Source organism: Amblyomma mixtum, chromosome 5 (assembly GCF_055824585.1).
Source record: "Amblyomma mixtum isolate Tamu chromosome 5, ASM5582458v1, whole genome shotgun sequence".
In the NCBI taxonomy this organism is placed as follows: Eukaryota; Metazoa; Arthropoda; class Arachnida; order Ixodida; family Ixodidae; genus Amblyomma; species Amblyomma mixtum.
This window is the reverse complement of record NC_143016.1, coordinates 184,202,892-184,219,576: the sequence shown is the minus strand read 5'-3', so window position 1 is coordinate 184,219,576 and position 16,685 is coordinate 184,202,892. Positions and strand designations below refer to the sequence as shown.

The 16,685-nt window shown below is 46.5% G+C and overlaps 2 protein-coding genes across 2 annotated transcripts; one reads left to right on the top strand and one right to left on the bottom strand.

The window, feature by feature from the left end:
* Positions 1 to 653: 653 nt before the first annotated feature.
* On the bottom strand, positions 654 to 1,867 carry LOC149345066 (uncharacterized). The gene is made up of 3 exons (XM_089547360.1): positions 1,774 to 1,867; positions 782 to 1,647; positions 654 to 692 (listed from the first exon to the last, which is right to left on the bottom strand). The coding sequence occupies exons 1-3, from the start codon at positions 1,865 to 1,867 to the stop codon at positions 654 to 656; spliced, it is 999 nt and encodes a 332-aa protein (XP_089403486.1).
* Positions 1,868 to 14,256: 12,389 nt separating this feature from the next.
* On the top strand, positions 14,257 to 16,685 carry LOC149345065 (uncharacterized). The gene is made up of 6 exons (XM_089542722.1): positions 14,257 to 15,040; positions 15,116 to 15,299; positions 15,357 to 15,539; positions 15,906 to 15,983; positions 16,065 to 16,106; positions 16,433 to 16,685. The coding sequence occupies exons 1-6, from the start codon at positions 14,984 to 14,986 to the stop codon at positions 16,534 to 16,536; spliced, it is 648 nt and encodes a 215-aa protein (XP_089398848.1). The 5' UTR covers positions 14,257 to 14,983; the 3' UTR covers positions 16,537 to 16,685.

Here is a 16,685-nt window from a genome sequence, read left to right as displayed (position 1 = left end):
CATAGAAGTCTTCCTTCACCTTATATTCGCGGCCAATGATGCAAGGAGCCCCCGTTGACGCGAGGCTTGCAAAGTTTTCAATGACTACAATGGCATTATTAATCATGCAGCAGTTGTCAGGTGCGCCAACACCGAGTACAAAATTGGGAAACTTGACAAGTTTGTACTGGGGTGACCTGCAGGAAACTGGAAGCGGACCATCCACATGCCCTTTTGTGAAGGTTAAAGCAGGTGAAGACTTGACAGACAAGCCAGTTCCTTCTCGCTCCTTTAAACGGTTGTACAGCTGAGCAAGAGGGGTGTTGTGGCTTCTCAGGAGGTGTTTAAGGAATTGCATGTTATTTTCATAAGGAAAGGCACTGAAGTTGTCTAGTGGCCCCTGATTTCTTACGTCATTTGCCAGATGCAATACACAGTGTACATTGTAAGTTACTTGATCTTCCCCGTAGAGTTCAGCAAAAATCTTTACAAAGTGGGAGAAAAGACGCTCTGCATAGTTAACATGTTGTTCCCAAAGATCTGGACTTGCAACAAGGAGTGCACCACAATGGAGGCTAAGGAAATTACTGTAAAGTGGTCGAGGCAAAACCGATCTGAGTGCCAATGGCCCAGCATAGAATAGAAAAAACCTGAATTCTGTTGCCTTCCACCTATCAACTCCTGCTATGCTCCTTGTTTTCCGCACAAACTCTCTTGGCATGTGTTCAGCAAAGGAAACATATACATCAGATAGCTCCTTTCGGTGTTCAGGTCCAAGGCGTACGTGCAAAGGCCCACACACCCAAAGATTCAGAAGTTTTTTGACGACTCCGAGGCAAAGCAGATGCATATAATCAAGGGGAGCTGTGTTTACACAGTCGATTGGCAGAGCTGTCAGCACTGATGTTTCATTGTGATGATCTGGGTCAGCCTGCCGCCGGAAGGAATCGTCAGTCCTTAATGTTGAAATTTTTTTGGGGAAAACAACCCTTTGGTTCGTGTAAGTTCCTTCAGCAATGCACTTCGGGCATCCAGAATAGCCCATATGGCCTTTAATGCCAAAGACAAAAGAACGTGCTGGTGCGTCGCAGATGAAGTTTTTAACACACACCTGAACTTGTCGCCCTTTGATACAAATCCCATTTGACATTAGTTGCTTGAGTTCATTCACAAATGGGTCCAAGAAGTCTTTAGCTGAAGCTGGTTTTGATGGCCCATCATAAACCCCAATGACAAAAGGAGACATTTTGTTAAACTCAACAATCATGCACTGGATTGGCCAAAGCTGAATTCTTGAGCTTTTTGAGAGAGGCAACCCATCAACATTAAAAGAAAGAGAAATCAAAGAGATTTCAGGAGCCACATGAGAAAGGGCGAGTCTTAACTGTTGCTCCAGACCAAAATGGCAATAGTTGCCAGGGGGCATCTCAATTGCCTGTGAAGTATGATGCGTATCTCGGGGTGTTTGCAGCAAGGTACGAGCATCACTTGGAAGAGTAGCAGGGTCCACTATGTTAGATTTGAGTATCTTCAGCAACGATGTCAAAGCGCTTAGTGTTATATTCTCTTCGAGTGCCCAACGCCTTAATGCTCCTGAGAAATCAGTGGGTGCAACACCTGAATCTGGATTCTCACGATCACTGATGCTAGTCTCAAGAACTGGAGGACCTGGAAGTGGTGAGGATAGCAAACCTCTTCGATCATGTTCTGTACCTCCAGAAACGTCACTTAATGTTTCTCCAGGCATATCTGTCTTTGCAGGCATTCTGCTGGTGCTCTCATCGTGAGCAATACCGAAGCCATCAGAACTGGGCGCACGGTCACTGTCATCGGAAGAACTGTCACATGCTTCTTGCTGCAAGTTCTGTTCACGTTGAACAGCACCCATATCCTCCGCCTCCGTTGAATTTTGGCATAACCGTCCAAGCCTAGCAAAGGTTGCCTTTGTCTGCTGGTATGCTTTCTTGCGTGTGTATGCCTTTTCTTTTAGCTTAGGCATGACGACCTGTGGAATGGATGATACGCATGAATTAGCAAATGGTTCTGCAATGTCAATGAGGCAAGAAGTGAGCTAGTAGGCTACTTGAAAAAGAATGTGGCAGACTGGCTGAGAAACAAAAGCACACATGGGAGGGACGAGACATACAACGCACGTACAGAGCCCAAAACGCTTGTCTATAGAACACCTGAGCTGCGCGCTCTGATCGCATTCCTCACTTCGCACGCGTCACCTAGCGATAACACCGGGTCCGAAATGTGCAAGGTGAGCGCACTGCCTACACTCATAACACCTTATTTATGGGCAGCCACCTCTGCAGTCAGGAGGACAAGCAGCTCCAAGTATTTCCCCCTCTGTACTACATGCCTAGTGCAGACGTTCTATTCATCTGCCCTCGTTTTTTTTTTGGTAAACCGCGGTTCGCCGTTGTCACACGGCTCGCTACCGTTCTCGGTTTCGGCATACACCGGCCGGGTGCAACGAACGAAGTGACATGATGATCGGCAGAGCGAAGCAGCATTTGCAAATACCTTACAACGCAGTGTCTAGAGTGCCGTCCGACGGCGCCGTCCGGTGGCAGCACTGCCGTAGTACATACATCGGCGCACCTCCTGCAAGCCGTCCGCGCCAAGGCCACGTCTTTGCGACGGAGCCCTGGCGGCAGTGTCTGAAAACCGTGCTAAGCTTTCATGCTGTCGTAAATAATAAGCCCTGGGATAAGGCAATGTAAAAAATGATTCCTCTTCGAGGATCGATGATCGGTACCGAGTTGACGGTAGGAGTAATAACTCTAATACAAGCTAGGGCGCATCAGCTGCCGCTGGTGCACCGCAGTTCACCCGATCTCTTGCACGCTAGCTCCGCTGCTAAGCCGTCGCTGAAATCGATCATATATTTTTTTTAGCATGAGACAATGGGGTAGCCAGTAAGGCAGTGCAATGAGCAGACCATTTACTGTAGCGCTGGTCATTTCAGAAGCGCAGCCCACTGTGACTTCGATGCGAAACAAGTTAGGCCTAGCGACGACTAGGGAGTAGCACACTGTCGGAGCGCCGCCGTCCGCCGCGCTCGCAGGCGGCACCCCCGCAGTCAGCTCGCGAAATCCGGTGCAGCGAGCGTTGCGCACTTGTAGCCTACTTTAAAGATGCGGCGCAGGGAGCGGTCCTTTTTCGATATTACAGTGCTAGAATGTGCAGCTCGAGCATCGCGGGACGGTGCTGCAGCACGCTGTTGCTGCGCCGTCGGACGGCACTCTACGCACTGCCTATTTTAATGTGTTGCTCCTGAAACGTGATTTCGCGCGAAAAAGTACGTTGCTGAAGCGCACCAGCTCGTACGCTTTTCGAAACTCGGACGCCTACGGGCACTAACGGTCGCCAAGCTCGGTTCACGATAACCGCGGTTAGTCGCGTAACTGCGGTTTGGGCCGTTTCACATGCTGCGACTAGAACGAAAATAGTCGGCCTAGTCGGTGACGCCGCAGTGCAATTTTCGCAGTGTTTTCACATGCAATGCGTACCCAGCGAATTCGGTCGGAGGGACACGCAAGGTTGCTCGATGTTCGCATAGGCAACCCACGATTAAACGCGACAGAAACGCTGCACGGAATGTGTTGATGATGTTATGACCAGCGTGTTTTTAGATGCAAGGCAATATTTCGTATGTTTTGATTAGAATAAAGTTTTCCTTACGCCGCGGAAACAGCTCCCACGTGACCCCACGCCGAGACGGCGCGTGACGTGACGTCACGTGCGAGCTGTTGCCGCGGCCGGTCTCGACGCGCATGCGCTCTCGCTCGCGCGCCTGGAGACCGGCCGTGGCCGCGGCAACAGCTCCCACGTGACGTGACGTCACGTGCCGTCTCGGCGCTGCCCATTGGTCAGTCGCAGAGCGAACACACCGCGCAGGCCGTCTGCGGCTAGACCGACGGCCCTTCCCAGTCGCAGACCGACATAATTCGCAGCGTCGCAGGCGAGAATCGCATGCATGTGAAACGGCCCTTACATACGCTAACCGCAGTTAACTCTGCCCGTATTATCCCCGTTTAAAGGCTGTTTCACATGGTGCGACGCGAACGAAAAAATACGGCCCGGTCGCACTGTCGTTGAGACGGTAATCGCAGCCCCCGTTTCACATGCCAACGATTTCAGTCGGTGCCGTCGGCACCCTACCGTCGGTGCGGCCTTTCAGTGGCCAAAAATTCTTTGGCAGCAATAAATGTAAAACGTGGTGGCAGGCGTTGATTTCGTAATCACGGGTAATTATATTGAGCCGTGATGTATTATAATGTTCAGTAAAGCGTTTTCGATATATTTTTTTTGCCTTTGCTACCAGGTACGCAACTACGCGCATCTCGCCGCAAAGTCAGCAAAGTGTTGCGCGCGGGTCGGCCTCCGGCGCGTGATCTTTGACACCGAGTATTCAGCCGTGGCACCCTAGAGGGACCGTTCTACCTCCGTTTCTTTCGCTATGAACCTGTCAGTAGCGCAAAGTAGTCAAAACAATAGGGTGAGCTCACGGGCTAGTTGGTTATTCATAATAATTTTTTCAACAGCGCATGCTACACAAGGACACAAAACGAGGAAATACACACACGAGCGCTGAACTGCAACTTTATTTGAGGAAAGGCGCCAACCTCTACATATGTACCCTCAAGGAACCGCCCACTAGGTTAAAACCTAAAATCACTGCACGTGTCAAGCCACAAGCAAGAAAAAATATTCAAGAGTTAAGCATACAGTACAAGGGTGACCAAGACCGCAAAAAGAAGAAAGATTACAAGAAGCAGCGAGAAGAAATTATTTCACTTGCCCTTTTTTTCTGCCTAGGTTTTACCCTAGTGGGCGGTTCCTTGAGGGTATATATGTAGAGGTTGGCGCCTTTTCTCAAATAAAGTTGCAGTTCAGCGCTCGTGTGTGTGTTTCCTCGTCTTGTGTCCTTGTGTAGCATGCGCTGTTGAAAAAATTATTATAGTCAAAACAATGCCGACGCCAAATTTTGACGGTTTTCCTTCCGTCATTTCCTGCATGTCGCCGAGCTGCTATTGGTTGACTACTGTGACCATCGCTGCGATCACACCGACGCTGCGGCAGTGCGACCAACTTGTTGAAACTCTGTCGCAGTGGCCCTGCGACGAGAACGACGCGCATTTCTGTCGCACACCGGCAGAAATCGCACTGCGCTGCAGCAACAATCGCACCATGTGAAACATGATGCGATTCTTGTGACAGCGCACTGCGACAGAAGGGCACGCCGCTCTGGTCGCAGAGTGGTTGCGGCAGGCTTCCAACCAGTTGGTCGCACGCCGCACAGTCGCAGCGATCGTTGCGAACGAAGCACAGGAAACGACGTAGCGGAAGCCGTCGAAACTGCACCAGAGGTATTTTCACTTTAGCGCTGCCAGGGGCCCGATTCTCGATATTCGCCAATCCGCCATGAGCGGGGCGTACCCGTGACGTGTGAATCGGGGCGGTGCGAAAATGCGTAACAGCAGAATAGAATGACGACATTGAAGAATAAAGAAAAAAGTATGACAAAAAAATAAACAGTGTCGTCTGCTACTTGGCGCCAAGTACAAAAAACACCGCCGAGTTGCGGCGCGAAGGTGAGTTAGCACAGTAGCGCCGTAGAGATGGACGGTGAAATGCGTTGCGGCGGCGGTCTCGGCGTACGCGCCACGGACGTTAGCTGAGTGTTTTGTGCTGAATGCGACGCGAAAGACCCTGTGGGCCGGTCGTCACGGAAATAAGAGTTTAGCGGTAATTATACTGCATGAAGCGACCGCTTATCGCCCGAAGCCATCGCGCAGCATGTCGCGTCTAATTATCGTCTAATTACGATCGAGAGATCGTAACCTCAACGTGTCAGTGGCGTAATTGGAAAGCTTTACCTCACGGTGTCACGTCTTCAGCGGTGTAGCGCACGGGGCCTTACACAGCGAGCGATAGCTGCGAAAAAAAAGCCATGCCTAGCACGGCAATATACATTTTAGGAATCGAGGTGCATAGAAGTTAACGCTACCCTTGGTTACATTTGCAAGCGGCCGCGCACGAAACGCGACTGTGAATCGCGTCAAGCGCAACGCTATGAGCGCATACGTCTTATTATCAAAAGCGTCAAATGCGAAAGCAGAGTAGGGGGATATTGTTTCCCACCATTACTTAAAGAAAAACAGACACAGCTAAAAGTCGCTGTCAACAGAAGCAGTGTTGGCGTTTCACTTAATCTGAATAGGATATATAACTCATTAGCATGCTCTGAGGCACTCATATTTTGCTTGAAGTCTGCCTGCAAGCAGACTTTACGGACTTTATATAAAAGCACCTCACGAATGCATGGCGTAGAGTGGCAGGTACATTATTTCATTCAAATAAAAAACGCTCTCAATAATGCTATTTAATTTCAATATTTGAAAATGCCCTTAATCTCGTTAATTCTGTCTAACACTTACCAAGGGCATATAGGCAGCTACACCACTCGTGTGATGCAAGTACGCACCAAAATGTGAGAGGTGAAACAAAATTTGTCATGCCCATCCCTACAATTCCTTTGCTGTAGGACAACAGCAATGCATCCACAGCAGCACCAGGCACCTCCTTTGCAATGCAGCAAGATTCCTTGTAAGAGGGCGAGGTTTGATGTCAAGAGAGGTGAAGTCGGCTGGAGAAAAATGTCTTCACATATGCTACTCTACATTGGGGAACGGGACGAATATAGAGGTGGACAGGATATAGAGGTGGAGGGTAATGCCACATTACAAACAGCTTAATGCAGTGTGCAAGACACTTGCTTTATTCGCTTCACGCAAGTTATTATCAGAGCATGCACATACATGCGTATTATCTAGTGCACATGTCATATTAAGCCTGAACATGTCTCAGGGTCAGGTCAAGGAGCTGAAGGAGAATAAAAACAACAGTGAGTTAAGAAGGAAGAACAGCAACACAACAAGAAAAGCACAAGCATGCACAGCAGCAAGATAACACACAAAGGGGGCAAGAAATGCAAGGCTAACATGGCCCACAGTATTTGAGGGAGGCAGCATCACAGAGAAGCAGTGGTATTCTGGCAAAAGCTCCACTAATGCAGCGATGATGTGGATTGGTTTTGGCAAGCCCTGCGCACTCCACGAGCAATCTGCAAGAGGCCTCAGTCATGTTTCTTGCCTGATGTGCAACTGCGTGACCTTTCCTCTGTGCCATTGTTGGTTCTCTTTGAGCGGTGGATCACAATGTCGTTAGGCAACTTTTACAGTATACACCGATGCAATAATGATCCTGTGATGCCACTATTGTGCACTGCAGGAAAGTAATGTTCAATGAAATGCGTTCACTTTCAAAGTAGTTTGCTTTACTGTGAACTAAAATAGACAACCCTCTATGTACACTCAAAACATGACGTCTACAGTTCAGTGAACGGCACTATACCAGATGTAGGTGCTGAAATGACGGCAAATGTCTGAAAGGACACTGAGGACCAATCGAAGTTGCTCTCCAACAGTAGATTAGTACCACATTCCGATAACAAAGGGCCTACCTGTACTGAGAACAAAGCTTGCATACAGCTCAGAGATTATTTATTCAAAGGAGCAGTTCAAAATTACCGTGGTGAAGTGCGTTGGCAAGAAGGCTATTACAGCCCTTGGTTGGTAATAACTTTATTAGTCCCACTTCAGTGGATCAGGTGAGGGTGGGTGGAGGGGTGCTGAACAGGGTGGCGACGGCCCTCAGACCACTCTAGGTGACCAGGCACTGTTTGGCTGCGACGACCTTGAAGGCCCAGGCCATGATGCAAAGCTGTAGCTCTGCCCGTGAGCTGCGCAGAGCAGCCTCCCATCGCTCCTGTGATTCCATCCCTTGGAAAGGAAATTCAGTTTGTTTGGGCAAGCCTGATAGGTGCGTTTAAAATCCGCTCTGGTGCTCGGGCATAAGTGTCAGGTTGGAGATTTCTCCCCTCTATATATGTATTACACTCCTTTACTGCAAGAAAAAACAAAATAGAACACTTAAAATGCCTTGTGGCGTGTGCACATGGAGTGCAATTGGTTTTTTGAGGATGATTAAGGCAGCTTGATAAACACTAAGCAAGTCAAACTCAGACTTTCCATGAGGAGAGTGTTAAATTAATGAACTGGAACTATTCACCACCAATATAATGATAGAACAGGTTGCAAAATGTTGATGAAATCAGAGTCATTGCAAGTGCCTGTGAATAAAATTTAAGCCCCCTGAAAAATTACCGTCTTGTACAGCTTTGCTGGCTAATTTCTCTTACAGTTCAAGCAGAAGTATGAAACCAAACCAAGTCAGGTGGAAACAGGCTGCTATTCTTTTTTCACACTATAAGAATAATTTTTTTTCTTCTGATTACTACCAAGTAATATCATTAGTGCTGTAGGGTATGTGATGGCATCGCAATTAGTGCTTTGAAGTTATTGGGTGACATGTACAGGGTCGTCCACTCTCAGTTAGAATACGCTAGCGCAAGGCCGCACTCTTCAGAGGGCCACCGCGTGCGACACAGTCGCTCATCGCAGCAAAGAGGCACAGGAGAAGGTGTACCTGGACATGATGCTTCCCATCATCTGCCACTTCGCTTCGATGCGCAGCCGTTTCGGACGCAGCGACCCTAAAAAAGAGCACGGCCATGCGCTAGCGTATTCTAACTGAGAGTGGACGACCATGTACATTCCAGAAAAGAAAGGTACAGAAATCCTGCACACACAACTGGCAAGGAGAGAGGCTGCCATTCAGCAGAAAACCCAGTGTTATAGAGCCGGCATTGTGTCAAAAAACATGCTTCACGTGTGGATGTCTGCGGTGAGTCACTGAAAAGAGGATTTGTAATCTGAACCAAATGTCAGCACATATCCGAAACTACTTTAGATTTTACGTGCAAAAAATTAATAAATTTCTGTCTAGCCGCCGCGGTGGCTCAGTGGTTATGGTGCTTGGCTGCTGACCCGAAAGACGCTTGTTCGATTCCGCGGCCGCGGCGGTTGAATTTCTTTGGAGGTGAAATTCTAGAGGCCCGTGTACTGTGCGATGTCAGTGCACGTTAAAAAACTCCAGGTGGTCGAAATTTCCGGAGGCCTCCACTACGGCATCTCTCATAGCCTTAGTCGCTTTGGGACGTTAAACCCTATAAACCTAAACCTAAACCTAAATAAATTTCTGTCTGCCTTGAAACCCATGACCCCTGCATCGCCAGCCAGGCACGCTACCAACTAGGCCGTGTAGGCACATTGACTTTGCTGAGGTACAAAGGGGGGGGGGGGAGTGATGTGTGGGTGCTGTTGGCTTAATTTGAAGCTTAGTAATGTAATCACTGCAGTGAACCAGAGATGTGCCAATTAGTGAGAAACTAATTACAGTAACATTATGTAGGTGAACTGCAGTGTGGAAGAGTTCATAGACAAGATTGTGGAACCTGTGTTGAGGCAATTGTGATAAATGTGTGAACACGAATGAAGAACAGCGACTGTGTGTGTGAAGAGGAACAACTGCAGGGAGCCATAAACACTGTCGCGTCCTACCCATGAATGCTGAGCTTAAGAGTGCCCCTACATATATGGGGGGTGAGACAAGTTGCAATGCCTCTTTAGGTGTTGCAATTTGCCTAAAAGGAGTGAGGTGTCTTTTACATGCACAGTGAAAAGTTTGTGGAAGCCATTATTGGCAAAATAATTTATTTTCATCACTGAACTTCATGCATCCTAGAATTCATTAGGCAGCCTAACTGCTAATTATTACCTAGTGCAACATTACATATTGACGAATATGTCTCGTCTACAAAGATAAGAATTTTTTTCGGGACAGTCCTGTCTTTCATAAACGTTTGACAGTGGTGTACATGCACATTAGTGTTGCCTAGTTTGCAAACCGAAGTAGCCAGCAGCTGCCTTTGCTAAACAGAAAAATGGCAGCACATACACTGATATGGTCCAGTCACACTAAGGGTGTAGAGGGTAAACAGGCTGTCTAGGATTTGTCTTAAAATCACCAAACAGCATCCCCAATTTATATGAAGCAAAGTGCAAGGGGACAAGCCAATGAAAATGGGATCTAACAGAGTTTCAGTGGGAGGACAGGTGGGCAGTGATCTTCCAATGCATGCATTCAAGGTTGATAGCCCAGCACAGAAAAAGATCCCGGACCACAAATCATGGAAAGAGAAAAAGATCCCTGACCTGGGAAGAGCATCTGAGTAACCCAGAAAGATCAATAAAGTTTACTACTACTCCTACTACTACTATTATGATCAATTTCCAGCTGAATTATTGAACCGGATCATGCCCTTCCAGCTACAAAATGCCATTTGGAGCTTTATCATTGAAACACAAATTACGTCCAGCTGCATAATTTATACTTCCAGTTACCTTCAACTGAATTAATGCACAATTTCTAGGTTTTCGTCACAGGTACAAATTTGAGCTAGAAGATGGGAATGGGTAGACGTGTGAAGACGCTGGCCAGGCCTTGCATTTTCATCTGGAAAAATGACCATGAAACAATTACGTGACTTCTCCTTCAGGAAAAATAGTTCACTGCTGTATAACTACAAGCAGCATGTGAAAGAGGCAGTCGAAAGCAAGCACACAGAGGCAACCAAATGCCATGAGGCAAAGCATGTTGCGATCTTATCACACAAACAGTGCCACAGAAGGCATGTTGCACCCTGAAGAACAGATGTTGTAAATGACTAGAGACACAGCGACCATGCTGTATGTTGAGGATGTTGTGGACTGCTAGCTCTCAACAAACACCAAAGCAAACAGAAAAGCACTGGTGAACGCATGTGCAGTGAACACCCTGGTACTAGAAAGAAAACATTTTGGTGGCTTCCTGTCTTTCACTGAACTTAAGCACCAAATAAAATGTGCGTTGTGTACAAGCAGAACACATAGGGAGGCACCACATGAAGGAAAGCACTTCTTCACAATCACCAAAGCATGTGTTGAAGCACGCACTCAGCAAGTTGGCAGACGGTAGGCTGAAAACACTTGGGGCACTTCCTGACTCACAAAAAACTGCAGCACCAGACAAAACTGATTTCTACTGTCATGCATACCACCAATATGGTCCAGTTTAATGAGGAACACCAAAATGATGAAGACTTCACCGGCTTCCTAGCAGTATGCCATCAAACTTGAAGCGGAGCAAATGTACACTGATTACTTGTGGCATAGCTACACGTGAAAACCGTGGCAGTGAGTGCAATTCACGCACGCAGCTGCTGATCATGCACTTCCGGTCTGTCAGGCAGAATCCAAATGGTGCTGTGTCCTCCTCCTTGTTGTAGATGTTGGTGCTCCTGCTATTACCACCACTTGCCAGTGGTGTCATGGTCCTGCAGCTGAGTGTGGATGAATATGTTGGGTTGCAGAATGCAAGCTGTGGTGATCTTCGCAGAGAACTCTTGATCATGCTGTACCATGGTCTTTGCAGACACCTCAGGAGCCCGGTATGGCCACTCAGCTGGGTAACCAGACCAGCTGGGAGGTGACCAAATCATGAATCTGGCATCCCGGCTCCAGAGCACATGAGACCCCATGGTGAGGGTGGTCTGCCACATCTGCATAAGATGCACACCATCACTTGCACACTAATCAATGCTGTGCACTGAAATCTCCCAACGAGCTAGACATTGTGTTAAAAAATAGTCTAGTTTTACGTACAAATGTAAAATACGCTCACTACAAAACCAATCATTAGTATCAAAACAAACTGTTTCTGTATAGCTAAAGGTACTTGATGGCAGATTTCCCAAACTGATGCACAGAAATAATTACTACAGTCTTTTTATACTCAAGAAAACCGCTACAGAATGCACTGCAAGGAAGGGCACAAGTTTAACTGTTTATGACTACCTTGAGTTTTTTAGTATATGCATGCTTTCGCATTTTGCACCAATCGAAATGGGGCTATCTTGACATTGTGGTCACTGAGAGAAATTCAAAACCACAGAACAACACTGCGTGTCACGCACACCTATCTCCACTGTCACCTCAAAAGTACAGACATGATTAATTTACATCATTTTCATACGTGGTTCTATTTACACTGTTCTTGCTTGCTGAATAAACTATATATAAATGCAATCAGATACCATTAGCCGTACGCAATCTTACTAAAGGCAAACATGTTATTCCATTATGCTTGCCACTATACGCACACTAAGCGCATGCTCACCAGTTTGACGATTTCCATGCGGGAAGCACATGAAGAGAGATTGCACACAAACGGGTCATGGATGGATCCCGCACAGACTTCGTGTGAGCTGGAACCTTCACCAGCAGGAACAACACACCTGTAAATAAAATGTACAAGAGTCACACATGTTTGTTTTTCGCGCGCCATAAGAGAGATGATTTTTTTCACCCTCCTACGGTCATTTCCACGGACTGCTGTGTAACTGATGATGTAACACTGTTATGAAAATTTTACCTTGAATAGCAAAATCACTTTTGTGTGCTTCACTAATAATGCTTAGGCCAGGATATAGTATTCTTTTAGAGTTTCACGCATTTTTTTTTTCCACACTTAAGGAAACGACGCCTTCCAGCTGATTTCACCTAGCTGCCTTTCACATTCATCAACACCAAAAACAAAGAAATCGACCAACGTACTAGCATGCTAGAATTTGTTTTCTCAACTTGAGCTGTGTGCAAAAACTGAAAACAGTATGATGAATAAAGCAACGCGAAATGCCGAATAAAAATTTCGGATTCGCCGCATGCATGCAAAAGAAATGAGAATGACGCTACACACACACGGATGTCTCGTCGAGAAGCCCGACACATTCCTGGAGTTTGTTGCTCGGCCGCGCGAACACCTGTCGTGTCATCCGCTCATCACGCGCGCAAAGCCCATCCGTTCTGCGACGTTTCACAGCTGGCGATCGCCCCTCAGAGCTCGACAGTTCGGCACTGCTTCTCGCCGCAATGCATCCTTGCATAGTCACCACACCATATGCCTCGTCAGGTGATTGCACAGACGAGCTGTCTAGTCAGAGCTGTCTAGTCAGCGAAGGGTTTGCAACGGGAGAGCAATTAGCGCCCCTATGCGGCTGTACGCTTAAGCCTTCACTATTAACGCTCTCAAGGGTTGCTTATTTCAGATGTGCTCTTATAACGCCATACCATTACATTGTGCAATCAAAACAAGACTTTTGTGAGCTTAGTTTTGTTTTGAAATAAATATCCGTTAAAGTGCGGCTACCTAACGCCGTATAAATCAACATTTCACTAACTCATTTGCATGATTCGGGTACCTTTCGCCGGGCGAAATGATGGCGGCGAATTTCAGCCATTTTTTGCAATGGCGGCACAACGTAAACGTGATGAAACGTCATTCTGACATCACTCCAACATGTGTGCCTATCACGTGATTTACGTGATATTGCTCCGACCAATCAGATTTTAGGAAGTTGCCATTTCCGGTGTGCAGCTATTTTCTCCAAATTGGCAAGTCGAGCGCAAGTGCTCTCGCACGGACCACTTGTAGCTTCTTTTTCCTTCACAATCACATATATGTACCAGCCGGGCACCAAGAATAGCGCTACGAAAATGCATTTTCAATGCCACGTCAAATCGACGTCACCGCGAAAAGTGCCCGTGTAACCGACCCTGACTGACACGCCCATTGACGGCGATTGACACTTCTGACAGCCAATCAGAGAGGCAATATGGCGCCGACAGGCGAATGTGAATATCGAGAATCGGGACCCTGGTCTGTTGATTTCTCAACATGTCACGTGCATTATTTAGAGCTGCTCATCGTAGCTGCGTGCAAAAGCAAAAACTTAAGAATACCTTCTTCGCATAAAGTACTTGACATTTGAATAAAAATACATTACTGCAATAAAAAAAAACTTAAGCGTGTTCTACGTTTATTATTGGCAAATTATACCGGTGCCGCTCGTGCCGCACCAACAGAAATCGCAGGCGCCGCAAGCATGTGAAAGGGCTGTCGCGACTGGCGCCGCTGCGACACTGCGACTGGACCGAAGTTTTTCGTGCGCGCCGCATCATGTGAAACGGCCATTATGGACGTTTCACATGATGCGGCGGTTTTACACCACCGCCAGCACACGCGCGCATCCTGCCTTTCGCCTCCACCGAACGCGGCCAAAGCGGCCGGAATGAAGAAAAATAGAAGCCAAAGTCAGTTTACCTGTGAACAGAAGAAGGTTGCTGATCGACGTGAGCTTTCAGGAAGTCCAGGACGGGTTCAGGGCAATAGAAAATGCTCAAAGGCAATCTTGCGGGCTACCGAACTCACTACGGTACCTAACCCTACTTTAGCTTAGTTTGGCTCAACGTTGGTTTGGCTTGCGGACGCATCGGTGCATAGAGCTAATATACCAACTCCATCGGTGTCTCGTCCGGTTGCCGGACAGAATGCGATTTCCTTCTCTGCGCATAAATAAAAAGGTTAAATCAGAGTCCTACGTTTGCTGCGGCGAATTAAAAAAGTTTTTGTCGAGATGATTAAAAAAATTAAGGCGCATTATAAAAAATGACGCAAGCGTGGACTTTTTTTTTGTTATAGATCTAGTCTACTTTGTGCGCTGAGACTAAAAATGTGGGGTCAAAAGGTTTGGTCCAGTCTTATATGTAGTTTATAATCAATATGCTCTAAGAGCAAGACAAAAAAAATTTGCAACGACAATTTCACTGACACACGTCGACCCTGATCTCAGCATCAATGCCGCTGCGGCGGGAAGTTGAAAAATTATTCCCCCCAGCTAGCCTTGCGACAATTATGAAAAAATAATAGGGCTGCAATATGCTTTTGATAAACGTTCTCAACAAAAAAAAAACTGTAAGGTAAAAAAAAAGTTTAAAAAGCGTCGTTCCTTTGAGAGAACTCGGAGCCGCAGGGACAGCCGTTGGGCAGCGCAGCAAAGTATATTTCTCTATGAGCGCAGCATGTGACCGCTTCACGTGACGTTTACAAATGCAGGGTTTGCGCCCTTGGGTTTGCGAGTTCGGGATAGTGCAGCATGTGCAGCGATAGTTCGCAGCGTTGTCACCGAAAGCCAGTTCATCGGCTGCTGAAGGTAACAGCATACATTCTGAATTTTTGAATTTCGCAGTGTGTAATGTTTAAGTACACAGGCTGTGCTTTATTTCAGATGTATGCCATTGTAGAGTTCAGTGATTCACAAGAAGTTGAGCTTGTTCCGTGTTCATGGATAAATGGATCTGTATGCAAATGGCCGACTGTGCCCACGGAGAGACTAACGCGACTGGTCAGGAAGTGCGACTCACCGGGGCCAAAATTTATTGAGTACGGAGTGACAATAAAGCGAAAGTTCCGTAAGTACGCGGCTGTTTGGTATGAGTGCAGAACGTTTCCAGCATTTTTTTTTCTAGGCTCATATGAAGAGGGTCGAAAAATGCTGGAAGCGGCTCGGTTCACATCGGACCTTTCCGGCGGTGACGAAGTCCTTGGTCCTAAGAGAAAAAGGGTGCGGCCGTCAAGGTGGAGCACTAGCGACTCGGACACGGACGATTATCCTGAAGCACCGGTTTCGCTGTCAAGGAAGCCAAATTTGCGTAATATATTTGTTTAGTTGTCATGCTTTGTTAACACGTGGCTGTCACACATGTGCTTAGGAACCTCTCGCACGTGGCCGCGGCTGTTGCTCGCTAGCATTACAATTTAACAGGCTCAAGAGTTTATGAAACTGGATTTTGCATTGCTCTTCTGAATTTAAAATATTTAATTACACTTTTTTACGGGCAGTTGCTACATGCTGGCATTACATTCTTACTTGTTTTAAAACTTCGTCCCTCGAGTTCAGTACAGTATGTGATCAAAAATATGTTAAAAAGCACGAACCTTGATGTGACCACTTTAATTTCTTTTCACTAGCTTGGTGCTGCCCATTACATTTGTGAAATTCTATTCATTCTCCACAGCTCGGAATCTGACTTCTCGGACAGTGCAAAGGCTGAGTGGGTCACCGGAAACTCCGTCCCAAGTTGCACCTGTCGAAGGTAAGGTATCAGGTGCATTTATTGCTTGTGTAGTTGTTTTGTGCAAGATTAGTACTAACATTATAAAATACTGTAATGCAGCAGCCAGTCGAATGGTGAAAGAAAACGAGGCTCTGATAGCAAGTAAGTGTTGCAGCCACACCAGAATTATTGTTCGTTCACTGTTTTCAAAAGCAGTCCTTATGCTAGATATTCAGAATGCTCATGGTTTTGCAATTAGTTATGAATGTTTCAAAGTTTTGTTGAATGGGATAGCTTGTATTCATTTTTGCTACATTTTGTTACAGCTGGCACATACCTCTTTTTTGCAGTGCCACTTTGTTAAATACAAATGCTTGCTTATAGCATGTTTTTCTCATATTATGTTTACATTATTGCTGTTCCTTACTAATGTTTGCCTAGCTGCTTTTGCATCCTACTGCATTAAGCTTCCATTTTATTTTTATAAGGCACAAGCAACGTTCCGAGGCCACAGCAAACCTCTTCAAATGGTGAATGTGAGCACTGCTGGATCTTTAATAAAATGCTATCAGTCTTTATATGCATGTGGTAGTTTATATTGATTTTTGCTACATTTTTTTACACCTTGTGAATATATTTTTTCGCAGCACCACTTTGTTAAATATAAATGTTTGGTTACAATGTGTCCTTTTTTATTGTCTTTACATTATTGCTGTTCCTCAGTAATGTTGGCCTAACTGC